The sequence below is a fragment of the Pipistrellus kuhlii genome, unplaced genomic scaffold (assembly GCF_014108245.1).
Source record: "Pipistrellus kuhlii isolate mPipKuh1 unplaced genomic scaffold, mPipKuh1.p scaffold_m20_p_8, whole genome shotgun sequence".
Lineage (NCBI taxonomy): Eukaryota > Metazoa > Chordata > Mammalia > Chiroptera > Vespertilionidae > Pipistrellus > Pipistrellus kuhlii.
Genome location: NW_023425584.1, coordinates 32458455 through 32476708, shown reverse-complemented (window position 1 = coordinate 32476708; position 18254 = coordinate 32458455). Strand labels below are relative to the sequence as shown.

General features: G+C 37.6%; 1 protein-coding gene across 1 annotated transcript in view; it reads left to right on the top strand.

Annotated features, from left to right (window-relative positions):
* Nucleotides 1-17764, top strand: part of CHSY3 (chondroitin sulfate synthase 3) — a 226964-nt gene extending 209200 nt beyond the window's left edge. The window contains exon 3 of the mRNA XM_036424098.2: nt 15350-17764. Coding sequence (XP_036279991.1) covers nt 15350-16912 — 1563 coding nt within the window. The 3' untranslated portion in view covers nt 16913-17764. The remainder of the gene's footprint in view (nt 1-15349) is intronic.
* Nucleotides 17765-18254: the final 490 nt, after the last annotated feature.

Sequence of the window (18254 nt, the reverse complement as noted above, 5' to 3'; positions counted from 1 at the left end):
TTCAACAATTCCTACATAAGCCTCCGTTATGTCCTGTTCCTTGAATGGGAGAAGTCGGAGAAGCAGGTGGCAAAGACCTTTCATTCTCATTTACTGTGACCGCTCAGCAACACGTTGTTTATTTGTGCAGAAATATTAAGGTGACACAGTCTAGCCTTATTTTTTAATATATATTTTATTGATTTTTCACAGAGAGGAAGAGAGAGGGATAGAGAGTTAAAAACATCGATGAGAGAGAATCATCCATCAGCTGTCTCTTGCACACCTCCCACTGGGGATGTGCCCACAACAAAGGTACATGCCCTTGACCGGAATCGAACCCGGGACCTTTCAATCCCCAGGCTAACGCTCTATCCACTGAGCCAAACCTGTTTCAGCAGTCTAGCCTTACTGAAAATCCCTTTGGTCTCCTACAGTCACTTCACATTCCAGTGGCACAGAGCGGGAGTGGTGGTGGGTGTTCTCCACCTGTCTTCCTGCGTGGGTGATTACATCAATTACAGCTGCTAAAGAGACATCCGGCCACCTTCACTCACCGCACAACAGCACTGGGCTGTGAGGCACTACCGGCTCTGCTTCGGGAAGGTGGACAAGCTTTAAGATCTGTACCAAGTCGCGTGTAATGCAGGTGTATGAGTGCTTGATTACACTTTACTTTTTGATCTAAAGAAACATTTAGGAACCTTGGAAATAATGTGGAATGCTGAGGATTTTTCATGGGAGAATTAAAATGCTTTCAATACATATTTTGACCTCTCTTTGATCAACAACTAGTTTTGGGGAGCATGTATTCATTAAAAATTACACATAAGTATTTTATTAGTTATCAGGCCCAGGCTACCCTCTGGAATCAGGCCATCTAGAAAGGCATGTGGTCAAATAAAGCAGCAAGTGCAATCTGGCACAATTAGTGCAATGAGCACTTGTCCAAGCTGCACAGCTGTTTATGAGTTTGTGTAATTAGTGCTTGTCTCCCCCATCCAGCCAGTTAGCTCCGGGAGGGCAGGGACTGTGTTTCTTTTAAAAATTGCTCTATCTCACCGAAACCGGTTTGGCTCAGTGGTAGAGCTTCAGTCTGCTGACTGAAAGGTCCCAGGTTCGATTCCGGTCAGGAGCATGTATGCTGGTTGCGGGCACATCCCCAGTTGGGGATGTGCAAGAGGCAGCTGGTTGGTGTTTCTCTCTCATCGACGTTTCTAGCTCTCCATCTCTCTCCCTTCCTCTCTGTAAAAAAATCAATAAAATATATATATATATATATTTTTTAATTGCTCTATCTCTAGCAACTGACACATTTTAGAAACTCAGTGAGTATTCTTAATATAATAAATGAGTGAATCAGGTGGCCCAAATGTTTGGAGGCTTAGAGCAGTGATGGTTTGGTCAGAATATATTTGAACCCAGATCTACTGACATAAGAAACTGAACATAAACAGTTAACATTGAACACTATGCCGTGGCCCTTCTTTTTGTTGGAAGGTCATCAAACATTAGCTTCCTACACACAGCAAGCATTCCACATTGCCCTGAAGGTTACTCTAGAAACATTCATGAGGATCACTAAAAACCGTTATGTAGTCAAAGTCTTTGTAGAAAATATCATGTTTTTCCTCATCCTTATCTGCCCCATTCTTAGACCTGCTAGTGAATGGCATGGTGTTTATGCAGAACCAGATAAGCTCATAATTTTTCATGAGGTACAATGGCTGGTTGCTGGAATTGAGGGAGAATAGAAATAAAAAAAATCAGCTGCAGCAGCAACCAAGAAAATCTTTCACTTTAGCTTTAGCATCTTTAGTTACATAGGAATCCACTTGAGATTTGAAATGTTTCATAACTGGAATAAAACCCATGGAGTAAAAAACAAATTGTTTTCTCTTCTTTTCATTTGGAAAGTGAGGTGTGATTGTGTGCGTGATCAGTGCCATCATACAGTCCATACATTCCCTCCAATTGGTACAATGTGTTCATTAAGCCTCACAGACTTGTATGGCAACCTTTACGTTTTCTTTGCAGACATCTTGAAAGCCTAGTTTGGAAGTGATACCTCTTCTCCTTCCTATTGTTTGTTATTAGTTATGGTGTGATAAATCAAACCACCGTAAGGGATAAATTACACTGAGTGGCCAGATTATTATGATCTCTGAATACTTAATAATCTGGCTACTCAGTGTATATTCTATATACAATAATAAAAGGCTAATATGCAAATTGTCTGCTCTACCAGGAGTTTGACCAACAGGCAGGCCAGCCAACTGCCCATGTTCCCTCCCCCTGGCCAGGCTGGCAGACCCCACTCATGCACAAATTCATGCACCAGGCCTCACACACACACACACACACACACACACACACACACACACACACAGAGTATGTGTTCAGAGATCATAATAATCTGGTCACTCAGTGTATATCGGTATTACATGAAAAAAGGATTGTGCTGCTTGCAAAGTGCCACCTTGACAAGCTCTTTAAATTCTTCTTTGCCTCTTCCCTGCAATAAATTATGAGTAGAAAAAAAGTTTCAGGAAATAGCGAATGCAAACGTTTACTGCACAGTTTACCAAAAATGTTTAAATATCTACAAGGGAAGTGAATTGAGTAGGTTTTGACAGTCATCCACTATTATCCTAACTATAGGCCAGGATGCATCTATGTGACCATTGCTTGAATGTCCTTATATTGGGCAAATTGATGAGCAGTCGCGTTCAATTATCATTAGTAGTTTTTAATAAGGGTGTTTTTTTTTAATTCTCACAGGATAATTTAAATTAAGGTATATGTGTTTATTTAACTAAAAGTGATTATGTACTAGGTGCTATATAACATTATAAACTGAAATTTGATAAGCTTAGTAATTTCTTTCTGATTTTAAATCTCTTTGATATTTGCTCTAGATAGCATATGTCCAAAACATACCCTGCTGGGAAACCTGTGTCACACGATTATTTTATGTTACCTGAAAGTATTTTTAAACCGTAGAGAATATACTGTTGAGAACACTTGATCATATACTATAAAATCTGGGAGCTTTTTTCTGTGTGGTCTGACAGATTTTTTTAAAACTAAAATAACTATCAAAATGCAATGTAGAAGGAAGAAAAGTACCAGTTTTAATGGTACAGAATGGCCATGTGAGACCGGATTCCAACCAAGACTGAACTAGCTAATCAAGCAGCAGCACTAAGGAATCATAAAGATCGTTAGTGGACAACTGAAATTAGAGCATATCAGTTTATCAACTCGTTTTCAACAGGATTCCTTTGGTCACACGTGACAGAGCCACAACTAATCTACCTGAAACAGAAAAGGACCTACTTTCTGAGAACCAGAAAGTCCGAGCGCAACGCTCTCCACACACTGTCTCTCTCGCGTCACTTCTCTAGCTGGTTTGGGTGGCAAGGTTTGCCTTTCTGTCTGCGGGATTACAATGTGCAACGTGTGAACCGGCAACGGGAACCCCTTATTGCTACCATGAGAGAGGTCTTGCCCATGAATGAAGCTCACCTGGATCAAATTTCATAGCAAAGTATAGTAATTGGCCAGACTGTGAATTATAGTCCTATTTAGGTGAGGACCATGTGAAATAAAAAGGAAGTGATTTTTTTTTCCACCATCTTAATAATTTTTAAGTATAAAATTCAGTCTTGTCAACCATATTCACAATGTTGTGCAACAGATCTCTAGTAGAACTTTTTCTTCATCTGCAAAACTAAAGTCTGTGCCCATTAAACAACTCTCCATTCCAATCCCCCAGCCCCTGAAACTACCGTTCTACTTTCTGTTTATATGAGTTTACATTATTTATTTATGTATATATAAATATATTTTAATGTTTTATTTATTTCTGAAAAAAAGGAAGAGAGACTTAAAAACATCAATGATGAGGGAGTATCATTGATTGGCTGCCTCCTGCGTGCCCCCCACTGGGGATCAAGCTCACAGCCTGGGCATATGTCCTGACCAGGAATCAAACCGTGACCTCCTGGTTCATAGTTTGACTCTGAACCACTGAGTCATGCCAGCCGGGCTGAGTTTCCCTACTTCAGAGAAGTGGCATCATACAGTAGTTGTCTTTTTGTGACAGGCTTATTTCATTTAGTATAATGCCCTCAGGGTTCATCTCTGTTAGCACATGGTAGGATTTCAAAAGGAAGACATTTAAAAATATGTTTTATTTACTTTAAAGAGATACCCAAGAACATAAATGTCCCCATGCAACTAAAATTCGTAAAACAAGCATGAAGTTTGTGGGACTAAAACTCACTAGACAATACACTCCTCACTTTTTATTTTTCAAAATCAAATTAATTCAAAGCCCTGTGGTTCAAAAAAAAAAAAAAATTAAAATCACAACTACAGTCTATGGACTACAAGTTTTAAATACCTGATACTTTTAAGTATACTTTGGGGTGATTTCTTTAAAAAAAAAAAAAAGAGAGAGAGAGAGAAAGAAAGAAAGAAAGAAAGAAAGAAAGAAAGAAAGAAAGAAAGAAAGAAAGAAAAGAAAAAGAGACAAAGTACTTTATTTTAAAATTTTCTGCATATAGTTTTAATTCAACCTTTATTTTTAGATAATTATTGATCCATATGCAGTTGTAAAAAGAGTAATGCAGCCGAAACTGGTTTGGCTCAGTGGTAGAGTGTCAGTCTGCGGACTGAAAGGTCCCAGGTTCGATTCCGGTCAGGGGCATGGACATTGGTTGCGGACACATCCCCAGTAGGGGGTGTGCAAGAGGCAGCTGGTCAATGTTTCTCTCTCGTTGACGTTTCTAGCTCTCTATCTCTCTCCCTTCCTCTCTGTAAAAAAACAATAAAATATATTTTAAAAAATAATATAAAAAATATTAAGAAAAAAAAAGCAATGCAAAAAAATTTCATGTATCCCTTAGCTAGGTTCTCCCGATGGCTAAATCTTACAAAACAGTACTTAAATATCACAGTCAGGATATTGACATTGATATATTCACCTGGTCTCATTCAGATTTCCCCAGTTTTACTTGTATTTATATGTGCATATATGCACACATACATGTATTTAGCTCCATATAATTTTATTACATGCTGTACAGTAAATTTTTAAAGTACAGTTTCTGTATTAGATTTGGCTATTTCCAGGGGCTATTATATTTATAAATCTCAGTAGCAAAATAATGCTTTTAATTTTATGTGACAAATTATCCAAGCTGTACCCTTTGACATTTTTATTTTTTCTATAATTGTGGAATGATATAAGTGTATTTCCCTTTAATTTTTAAATTAGGTACTGTTTTAATTGTGTCATTATTACTAGACACACCTTAAGAACTTTACTATTAATATTTGAAGATAAGAATTGAGGAAGACTAATAGTTTTAATTATAAAATTCACTATTTTGCTTAGAATCATTCTATAAATACTGATTTTAAAGCAAAAAGATCATTAGGAATTTGCATTAAGGGCAATAAAACTCTTCATGTGGTTATGTAATAATGCATAACTAAATCATAGAGAATTAAATTAGGATGTGAGGGCGATCTGGCTGCGACATCTGTCACCCCGTTGATCGCCAGGGTTGATTCGGCTGATCTGGCTGGCTAGGCGGGTGTCCCCCTCCTCCCTCACTGATCCATGTGCGTCCCTCCCGAAGCTGCACGCTCGGTCGAAGAGGACGACTTTCCCCCAAGAGGAGAGGACCGGTCTTTGGTCAAGGGTATACGAGTAGCTGCGCTCCCCTGCTAGAACCTCCAAACAAGCTCTAAAATTAGATTAAATATTTGTAGGGCAAATGCACCATTATATTTTATACCTCTCTAATGATTTACTTCCTTATTTACCTTCATTAATTATTCACATTTACAGTCTGTACTTCCTAGAACAAGAATCCATCCTTTTCTCTGAATCTCATACCCAGGAAGGGATTCAGAGAGAATTTTTTTAAGTTAGTGGAGTTCTTTCTTTTGAGGAAAAATGAGTGGCGTGATAGGAACAAAATAACTTGCACTAAATTGAAAAAGCTCCTTTATACAATTAAATGAAGGAAATATTCTACTTAATAGAAAAAAATAATAATGCAATTATGAAAGATGTTTGCAAACAGCTTTCCAATCATGGCTTGGCCTCTTATTTTCTCTTCATTTGAGCAGAGATCTCAATAATGTCAAGTAAGTATTTTAGTCTTTGATTGATGATCTGACATCAAAAGATGGCTATACTAAGTATATTCCAATTATTTTATGAGGAAAACTTAATCACGATCATTTTTATTTACACATGCAGTCAATACCTACACTAATAATAATAGTAAACACAACAACTACAATAATAATAGCTAACTCTTACAACTCAAATAGCGGTTACTACATACCAAATGCTCCTCAAAGTTCTAAATTGTTTTTCTAATCCATTTTACTATTTTCTTTAAATCTACACTTTTGCATGTTTTTCCTTTAAAATATGCTTGTTTCAGTATACCATGTAGTGTTTCCCAGTTTATCTATGTTGCATGCATGAAGCTCTATAGTCCATATTTTAGGATTACTTTCATCTTATACTTATTTCTATTACATTTTTTAGTTTTCTTAATTTTCTTTTTTTTTTTTTAATATATTTGATTGATTTTACACAGAGAGGAATTGAGAGGGATAGAGAGTTAGAAACGTCGAGGAGAGAGAAACATCGACCAGCTGCCTCTTGCCCACCCCCGACTGGGGATGTGCCCACAACCAATGTACATGCCCTTGACCGGAATCGAACCTGGGACCTTTCAGTCCGCAGACCGACGCTCTACCACTGAGCCAAACCGGCTTTGGCGGCAAGTTTTCTTAATTTTTATTTTTTTCTATCTGAGCTTTCCAGTGTCTATATTTTTCTTCTTCTTCTTCTTCTTCTTCTTCTTCTTCTTCTTCTTCTTCTTCTTCTTCTTCTTTTTTTCATATCTGTGGTAGTTTATTTTTAATTCTTTCTTTACTTCTTAGGTCTGTGAGTTAGCATTACATCTTACCATCACATCCTTGAGGTCTTATATTTCTTTTATGTTATTTTCAAAGGTAGAATGCTTCATATATATATATATATATATATATATATATATATATATATATATATATATATATATATATATATATAAAAGCCTAAGTGACCAAACGACAGTTTGACCAGTTGCTATGACATACACTGACCACCAGGGGGCAGATATTCAATACAGGAGTTGCCCCCTGGTGATCAGTATGCTCCCACAGTCAACCTCCCGCAGTCCCTACCCCAGCCAGCCCCCTCCCATTGCCAGCTGCCCCCACCCCATTTACCCCAATTGCTGGCCAGGCTGAGGGACCTCACCCATGCACAGATTTGTGCACCGAGCCTCTAGTGTATTATAAAACAGTTGCTTAATGTTTTCCTCAGTTTCATGGCTACAGGAGTTTGTTTGTTTGTTTGTTTGTTTGTTTGTTTTGGGGAGGGGCACGGGGTGAAGGCTAGTTTTTCATCTAGTTTTTGTTTTTTTAAATAGAAATTGTGTGTTAGTGCTATACTCTTTCCCTCTTTTTAGGAAACATACTTATCTCTGGAAACATTACTCTCTCCTGGAAAGAAAGCCCTTCACCATAGGTTTGTTTTTTAATCACATCTATTGGGGTGACATTGGTTAATAAGATTATGTAGGTTTCAGTGTACATTTCTATGACACATCACCTGTGCATTGCATTGTGTGCCCACCACCCACAGTCACCTCTCTCTCTGTCACCAGGGATTTATCAATATTTGGGCAGAGATGTTATAGTTCTGGGTTTGCTAATCTGCACCACGAGAAGGCATTGGTCCTCTCTGCTGTCTCCGATTAAACCTGCCTCATGAAAACATGAGCTGCTTAGTTCTTTGCTTTTGGTGGCTCTGTCTCTTCTACATCCTTTCTACTTCTCTGAAGCAAAGCATTTCCACCAGGGCCTCATGTACCCACCCTGGTCAGCGTAGTTCCTGCTCCCACAGTCACATGCATAGAACCATTGCCAGACAGTGTATTTTTCCTGGTTACTTTGGTATCTGCTGTTCTTGAGCCCTTTTGCCACTGACATTGCTCTGCTTGGCCTTTTGTCTCCACTTGCTTCCAGATGATCCTGCTCAACCTCCTCGACTTCTGGGAACTCCTACACATATTTTAGTGACGACGTATTGTTCCATTCTCTCTTCCACTCTAAAGCTGGAGCCTGCTGTATTTTATTTTTAACATGCCCTATGTCTTTTTAAAACTAGCCTTTTTTGAGGTATAACTTACATTCTGCAAACTCTCCCCAGTTTAATAATACTAAGTAAAATGATACAGTGTGCAACCATTGCCACAGTCTAGTTTTTTTTGAACTTTGCATTGCTCCAAAAGTCACCTTGTGCCCCCTTACTGTTCCTTTTAAGATTTTAATTGCTGAAGTTCAAGGCCCTTAATTTGCATGGCTGTGATCATTACAGAAATTACCTCTGCTATGTTTTCATTAGTAATAAATCTAAGGAGGAAATGGAAGTTTAATCTAGTAGAAGATTAATAACATACAACTGTATTTTGGCATTTATTCTTCCACTCTGGATTTTTCTAATAAGTTGTTTATAACTTCTCAAATCATTTCCTTCCCAGAGGGTGAGGTTTTGAGTGATGGATGCACTTACAGCTCTGGGGTCAGATGGACACATTGATGTTAATTGCTGCTGTGATTTTGTTACTGTGACATGATTTCCCCTTTCAGGATAAGGCTCTGGAGGCACCATGACATCACTTGAAAATTCTGTAAAGGAGAGGAAGCCAAGTTAAATCAGAGGTCCTGAACTATTTCACATAAGTAATATACATTTAAAAGTAAATTTTACACTTTAAAACAATATGCTACATGCAAAATTTAGCAGCAAATCTAGCTGCTTATTCTAGCTTTAGTCATAATGTCATTCTTGTCATTAGAACTTCGGTTAAATCAGAGCCCTCTTTTTAAAAATAAATTTTATTGGTTTTCCACAGAGAGGAAGGGAGAGGGAGAGAGATCTAGGAACATCGATGAGAGAGAAACATCAACCAGCTGCCTCCAGCACACCCCCTACCGGGGATGTGCCCACAACCAATGTACATGCCCTTGACCAGAATTGAACCTGGGTCCTTTCAGTCCACAGACCGACGCTCTATCCACTGAGCTAAACCGGTTTCGGCACGGAGCCCTCTTGAGCCTTGGTTTTCTGAAATCTCTACAGTAAGTTATCTTTCTTTTAGCAAAATGTTGAGGACTTTTGTTAGCAGAAGGTGCCTGGATGGCATGCTAGATACATTGAATCACTGAGTGTGTGTGTGCTCAAATCATCACTTCCCAGGCGTTTCTAGACGTGAGCAACGATGCAGCGAGCCAATCAAAGAGTGCAACTCTCATTCTCTGAAAACCCCCAGCTAAAAAGAGCAATCTCAGGGGCAGGTTGGCAAATCCCTGACTATTTATTGTTCATACAGCTATCATTTATGAAGTGTTTTCTGTGAGCCACACACAATGCTAAGCATTGTATATATTATTTTCTTTTTTAGAAACTTTTTAATGTTCATTGAGGTAGTTGGCATTTTCCCTTTTGTAAATAAGGAGACTGAGATTAGGAGCTGTGGAGCCAGTACTCAAATCCAAATCTGGCTAACTCCATAGCCAGACCCTTAAACATTCTTATCTGTAACATTTTCATATCTATCCTTGTATAGCTTGGAGCCCCATATATACTATAAAAGTAGATTTGTGTATGCTGTATGCTTCCCAATGGAAAATGTAATATAAATTCAAGATGTTCTCATTATTACTGTACTACCTGAAGTATGTAGTAACGTGCTACTTTTTTCATACATATTTTTATTGATTTCAGAGAGGAAGGGAGAGGGAGAGAGAGAAACATCAGTGGTGAGAGAGAATCATTGGTCAGCTGCCTCTTGCACGCCCACCATTTGGGGATGGAGCCCACAATCTGGGCATGTGTCCGCGATCGGAATCAAACCCAGGACCCATCAGTCCACAGGCTGACACTCTATCCACTGAGCCAAACCGGCTAGGGCTGTAATGAGTTCATTTTAAGGATTGCCCCCATCCCTGTCTTGGTGAAAAGGAATACATTAGAAAGATAAGCACTATAGAGATAGCTTGGGTTATAAATGATGAGTGTTGCAACTTAGTTAAACCTCTCAGTACTAGACATCATTTGTTCTATTACAAAATGTCATCTTTATCAAATTGTCCAGCGTTAATCATATCAGTATCACTAAAAGAGCTAGATAAGTCTGCAGTTTAACAGTTTATTTCTAAGCAATGTTTCCTTTTTCTTAGTAATATAAAGCATGCCTTAAGAAAGAATAGTTTCAGATAGTCAATACTTTTTAGAGGTGGTATAAATAGTAGTCTGTGTGTATTCAGAAGGTTTTTTTTTTTTAACCTTGCATAGAAATAAAAAAAATATATATGGAAAATTACATAAAGTAAAATGTTTTTTAAATTCGGGTAAAAATAATAATACTACAAAAATGGAGATATACCAACCTACTGCATGTTATAGATTTAATTTGATTTAACATAGTTCATAGTTTCAAATAACAATTGGCATGTGTTATCAGGAAAAAAAAAAAAAAGGATGAAACTGAATCAAATCAAAGTCTTGAATCAAACCCAAAATCCTTCTCGAAATGTCTACAGTTCCCATCTTCAAAGCCAAAGGATGTTGATTTGAAAAATCTGAGTATGGAAAAGCAACCAGATGAAATACTGATGATAAAGGATCTGCTATGGTCTTGGCCTTATTCCTCTTAGGTCACCTTTTTTAGGAAAACATTTTTTTTCTCTCTCTCTCCACCCACATATTCACACACACATTTATGTACACACATATTTGAAAATCTTCCTAATTCTACATGCACGTATATGTATACTTTTAAAATAAAGTATTTTATTCAGTGGAGTATAACCGACAAACATCTTAAATAACAATTCAATGAATGTTCACAAATGGAATGCATACCTGTGGCGATGACCTAGATCAACAATAACAGCACTCTACAGCTCCCAGCTCCCTCTTTTGATCTTTGATCACTATTCTAATAGCTAACAATAGGTTAGCTTTACCTGTTTCTGACTACCATATAAATAGAATAAAGCAAATGTATTTCTTTGTATATGGCTTCTTTCACTTGTTTGTGAGATCTGCCCATATTGTTGTGAATCATAGTGTTTCATTTTTTTAATTTATGTCTTGTTTTCTATTAAATGAATACATTATATTTATTTATCTAGTCTACTCTTGATGTACATTTGAGTTATTTTCAGTTTGAGGGTATTTTGAATAATGATACTATGAAAATTCTTATATATGTTAGGTGCACGAATGTATGCATTTTTATCAGGCATATATCTAGAGTAGAATGCATTTTTATCAGACATATATCTAGAGCACATGTGTCAAACACAAGGCCCGTGGGCCAAATCCGTCCCACCAGGCCTTGCAATGTGGCCCGCACCGCGCTGTCATCACTGCACTCCGCTGCGTTTCCATCACAATGACAGTTTATGACTGTTCAGTAAACCATTTGGCCCGCGATTTAGGCTGGATTTTAGATTTTGGCCCCTTCTCTGATTGAGTTCGACACCCCTAATCTAGAGTCTCAGGAATGTATATGGTCATTTTATTTATTTTTTAAATATATTTTATTGATTTTTAAAAAGAGGAAGGGAGAGAGATAGAGAGTTAGAAACATCGATGAAAGAGTCATCTATCACATCCTACTGGGGATGTACCCACAACCAACGTACATGCCCTTGACTGGAATGGAACCCGGGACCCTTCAGTCCGCAGGCTGACACTATATCCACTGAGCCAAACCGGTTCCGGCGTTTATGGTCATTTTAGTTGATACAGTTTTCCATAGTGTTTGAACCAAGTTCCATTCTCACAAACCACATAGGAAAGTTCCAGATCTTGATAGTGCATTATCAGTATGTTCAGTTTTAGGCATTCTTTAAGTCCATAATGTTATATCATTGTGACTTTAAATAGCATTACTCTAATGATGAATGAACTAGAAAATGTATTTATATGTTTATTGGGTATTTGCATATTATCTTTTGTGAAGTGCTCATTCAGGTTTTTTTTCTCATTTTTAATTGGGTTTGTCCTTTCTTACTAATTTATATGGATTCATTACATATTCTGGGTTTTAGTCATTTTTGGTAAGATCTGTTAAAAATGTTTGTCCCACTGTCTAGTTTTCCTTTATTATCATAAAGGAAATATTTTTAAAATATTTTTACTGATTTCAGAAAGGAAGCGGAGGGAGGGAGGGAGGGAGGGAGGGAGAGAGAGAGAGAGAGAGAGAGAGAGAGAGAGAGAGAGAGAGAGAGAGAGAGAGAGAGAGAGAGAATCATCAATTGGCTGCCTCCTGCACACCCCCCAATGGTGATAGAGCCCACAGCCTGGGCATGTACCCTCACCTGGAACCGTGACCTGCAGGTTCATAGGTCGATGCTCAACCGCTGAGCCATGCCAGTCAGGATCCTTTTAATGATCTCTTAATGGTGTTTTTGAGGAACAGAGTTTTTAATTTTAATGCAGCCTAATTTATAAACCTATTTTTATGATTAGTACCTTGTGTCATATATAAGGAATCTCCATGTAACCAGAAGTCATAAAGGTATTTTCTCATGTTAACTTTTAGAAATTAAATTCTTTTGCCTTTAAAAGACAGACAATTCATCTGAGATGGATTTTTTAAAATTGTGGAATGTTTTTATCAGGTTTCATATGAATATCCAAGTGATCTTGTACTGTTTACTGAAAAGACCACCCTTCATTCTTCAGTGTCATATTTGTTATAAGTCAAATGATAAGTCCTATGTCATGTGTACATTTATTTATGGTTTATTTTGGTCCTTTGTTCTATTTATCCTTATACCAATATCATACTGTCTAAATAACTTCCCATTAGTAGTATATCTTTTTTGTAAAATTGTTCTGAGTATCCTTGACTTTTCATTTCTATATAAATTTCAGAATCAACTTGTTAATATTAATAGCAACTTTTTATGATGAGATTTATACCAGAACTACACTGAATCTCTATACCAATTAGGGAGAGTTGATATCTTATAGTATATACTAAACAAACATTTGTAAATATATTCCAGCCAAATGTAAAGAGGATAATATATCGGGATCATGATGAGTTTAGTCAAGGAATAAAAAAATAAAAAAAAAATCAACCAGTGCAAATCACCATAACAGAAAAAAAAAAAAAAAAAGAAAAAAAAATCCCAAAATCTTCTTACTGGGTAGAGAAAAAAACATTTGCTCAACATAAAATTCATCCATGATAAAAACTCTTTGCAAACTAGCACTGGAAAGGAACTTTAATGTTTTAAAAAGAGATACTTCATCTCTGACACTAGGATTGGAACAAGGATTCTGCTATAGCACATTTTACTGAAGGACCTTGCCAGCAACAAGGAAACTAACTGAGACTTCTTACTTAGCAGCTGGCTTCTGCAGAGTGACAGTGCCAAAAGACAGAAGTCGCTAATCTGGAAACTGGCACAGTGTCACTCTACTGTGGTCTACTAGTTAGAGTAGTCACAAAGTCACCCAAACTTAAGAGAAGGGGACACAGACCCCACCTTTCTATGGGAGAAGTATCAAAGAATTTACCACCACCAATCTGGCACAAGTTCTTACATGTCAGGAACTATTTATTTTTGCAATAAAATTTGAACTCTCACTTGGTTGGAATAACTTGAGCTCCAGTTTGATTGAATATAAAATTATGAATCATTAATTTGCTTCATTGGGGTCTACTGTTTTTCAACATGGAATGTTGCTGTGGAAAATGGTGTGACAAGATTCATTCTTTTATTACTTAGGGCCAAAGTGGGTTCTATTTGTTTATTTTATTTTGTTTTTCTCTTGGCCTAATTGCATACATATATCAGCTTTTATTTTAAGTATAGTATATCCCTCAGACATATTTTTACCTCCTTTAGCACATATTTAATAGTATTAAATAGGTATCCATACTTTTAAGTCTATATTAAATATATATATATATATATATATATGTGTGTGTGTGTGTGTGTGTGTGTGTATGTGTATATGTGTATATGTATGTATATGAAGTATATGTATATACCCAGAGATATATATCTCCAAACTTTTAACCTCTTTTAATTCCAATTATTTTGATAATTTTCACAAGTCTCTTCTTCCTGTGTTTGCCAGAAATCTCTTTCTATGCTTCTTGTAATATAACTATTGGTAGTTTTATTATCTTCTTTAAGCTCATTTCTCCATTCCTTGAGTTCTTTTTTATGGAAATTGTATTGTCTATTTCAATGGTCGGCAAACTGCAGCTCGGAGCCACATGCGGCTCCCAACCCACGGCTTGCCGCTCTGTTGACTAACGAGTTTGCCGATCACTGGTCTAATATTTGATAGATCAATGACTTTTACTTGCTTTGGATATGTATTCTTAGGTTTGCAGTATTTCTTTTGTCCTTATTCATTAATGAAGTCACAGATTTCTCCTTCTCTTCTTTCTCTTCTTTCTTTAGTACTTATCTTAATGGGTGTGATAGAGAATTCTTTACTGATTGGTATAGGAGGAATTAGCTGGCCGTTTGAAGTGTGCTCTCGTAATTCTACCTTTCCCTCATTTTTGTTTCTAACCTAAAGTACAGAACTTGTTCTAGACTAACAGAGAGACTTTCTGGTACATAATGATGTCAAGCATGTCTGATTTTGGATATGATCCTTTAAACCAATAGCATAGATCGATGTAGTTTCTGTCCCACCTTACTTTACCAAGAATTTATTCTATAAAAATGGTATATCAGGATACTAAATAAAAATTTACTTATGTTTTGGGAGGGTGATAGTGTCATTCCAAGCAACAGGACATCATTGAGGTCACCCTTCAGTTGAAAACCCATCCCCACCCCACCCCCACCCTCACCATATTTTGGAAAATCCATTCTCTACCACTGTGCCTCTCCCTGAGAGTGATCCATTAAAGGGTTATGGATATATTCAATTCTTGTTTTCTTTGATACTTTAGGGTGATTTTAGAATGGGTAGAGGGACAAAGATTCTTTACTTCAAAATATATAGCTGGAGGTTAGTTGGAACTATGCATATGAATTGACAGGTTAGTTTGCAGTATTTGAGCATATGAATTTGACATTAAAATCTATTTTTATTTCTTTTATATATAGATTTGACAAGCCATTTTGTTCCAAAATACCATGTAACTAATTTTATTAATATTTTAATTGACGTTTTAGTTTATTGCTTCATTTCTTTTAAAATTTGATGTACTGGTTTCCTTTTGCTTTTCAGATGCAGCAACTGTTCCATGAAAATTATGAACACAATCGAAAGGGTTATATTCAAGACCTTCACAATAGCAAAATCCACGCAGCCATAACCCTTCATCCCAACAAAAGGCCTGCCTACCAATACAGGCTTCATAATTACATGCTGAGCCGCAAAATTTCCGAACTTCGCTACCGCACCATCCAGCTCCACCGCGAGAGGGCGCTGATGAGCAAGCTCAGCGACAGTGAAGTGAGCAAAGAGGATCAGCAGCTGGGAGTGATGCCTTCTTTCAACCACTTCCAGCCTCGGGAGAGGGATGAGGTGATAGAATGGGAGTTCCTGACAGGAAAGCTCCTTTACTCGGCATCTGAGAACCAGCCTCCTCGACAGAGCATCAGCAGCATCCTCCGAACGGCGCTGGATGACACCGTCCTACAGGTGATGGAGATGATCAATGAGAATGCCAAGAGTAGGGGCCGGGTCATTGACTTCAAGGAAATCCAGTATGGCTACCGCAGGGTTGATCCTATGCACGGCGTGGAGTACATTTTGGATTTGCTCCTCTTATACAAAAGGCACAAGGGGAGAAAAGTGACCGTGCCGGTGAGGCGGCATGCCTACCTTCAGCAGTTGTTCAGCAAGCCTTTCTTCCGAGAAACGGAAGAGCTGGATGTCAACAGTCTCGTGGAGAGTATTAACAGTGACACTCAGTCATCTTCCTTTATATCTAACTCGTTAAAGATACTATCCTCTTTTCAAGGAGGCAAAGAAATGGGAGGGCACAACGAAAAGAAAATACACATCCTCGTTCCTCTCGTTGGAAGGTACGACATTTTCCTGAGGTTCATGGAGAGCTTTGAAAATACTTGTCTTATCCCCAAGCAGAACGTAAAACTGGTCATTATCCTTTTCAGTGGGGATTCTGGCCAAGATGCCAGCAAGCACATTGAGCTGATACAAGACTATCGGAACAAGTACCGCGAAGCAGAAATGACCCTGATCCCCATGAAGGGAGAGTTTTCCAGAGGTCTCGGTCTCGAAGTGGCTTCCTCCCAGTTTGACAATGATACTTTGCTGCTATTTTGTGATGTTGACTTGATTTTCAGAGGAGACTTTCTCCAGCGATGTAGGGACAATACAATTCAGGGACAACAGGTGTACTACCCCATCATCTTTAGCCAGTATGACCCAAAGGTAAGCAATGGGGGAAAGCCTCCCAGGGATGATGACTTTGTCTTCTCAAAGAAGACTGGATTCTGGAGAGACTATGGATATGGAATTACCTGTATTTATAAAAGTGATCTTCTGGGTGCAGGTGGATTTGATACCTCAATACAGGGCTGGGGACTGGAAGACGTAGATCTCTACAATAAAGTTATTCTATCTGGCTTAAGGCCCTTCAGAAGTCAAGAAGTAGGAGTGGTACATATTTTCCACCCAGTTCATTGTGACCCTAACTTGGACCCGAAGCAGTATAAGATGTGCTTAGGATCCAAGGCAAGCACTTTTGCCTCAACCATGCAACTGGCTGAACTCTGGTTGGAAAAACATTTGGGTGTCAGGTACAATCGAACTCTCTCCTGACAGTCCAGGCAACACACATTGCCTTTTTAAAGGGGAGTTTACCTCATTGTTGGTGGTGTTATTTTTATTATTGTTATTTTTATTGTTATAATTATTATTGTCATAATTTTATTTTGTTGTCCCGGTCTTAAACAACTCTTGGTTGTCTTCCAAAGGGTGTTTGTTGACCTCGAGCAAGAAGAGTCTGCAATTCACTGATTTTTTTCAGATTTCTACTGAAGTCAATATAGGTAGTACTTTTATATATCTTTATCTGCGATTGAGTTAAATTGTGGCAATCAAATGACTTTTGAAGTTCATTCATCATGAGAGACAGCTTAGAAGAATGTTCACTTGGGGCTTACAGATGCAATATCAACTTTTATTTTGTTTGTCAAATTCAATGTGATACAAGTATTTACTGGTGAAAGGTACCACAAAAGTGCTTTATGCTTCCTATGGGGAAGGGACTCTGTAACATAAACTTGAGTTTTGTAATTTATACAAGGACTTAAATATATATACAATAATTTTCTTCATCTTTAGAATTTTTAAAGTAAATGAACACTTATGATTGTATGTTTATTTTTTAAAAAGAAGTTTTAAAAAATTGAGGAGTTTTGTTCCACAAGCAACCGGTACTGGCTACCCTGGTCTTAAGAAAATTATATACTCCTCACAACTGTCTGCTAAAAATGCGAATGAACTTTATTTTCTCAAGGAAATATGATTTAATTAAATATTCATGTACATTTTAGAAGCTTTATGAAACAATGTCTTTCATTTGCTGGCAAGAAGATAAAAATGACAGAACCTGGTTATTTATAATAAAACACAGGTATAACACTATTCTTTTTCAAAAACGCTGAAAAAGTTGTGTTGTTTTCTTTTAGTCCTAGTCCATGTACTTCTTCTCGTGATTATAACCGCCAAGATGTGCTTGCTACACAATCTGGAGAAGTTAATAAGAAATTATGGGTATGCTATTTGTATGATTACGCTTTCAATCTAGCCTTCTTAGATTAAAATGAGCGGCTTCTTTGTTCAATAACTTTCAGTCCAGGAGAAGCAGTCCTTCCCCAACCTCTTCAGCTTTGTAATCAACCTGAAACCAAAGAAAGCAAAACTGCAAATAAAGGGGTGCCTGTCGTAAGAGCAGCCCCCTTTTAGAGGCATTCCCTTACCCAGAAGTTTTGACTTCAGGTTAAAGACATTAGTACATTATTAAAATGTTTCTTAACTGTTTTCCCTAAGGTAGTGATCTCATCAGTCAACAGAGCGGCAAACCGGCAGTTTGCCAACCACTGCCTTAGGGTAAGGCACACTGGGTTCCTATAACTGGGAGGACAGAGGAGCAGTGGCT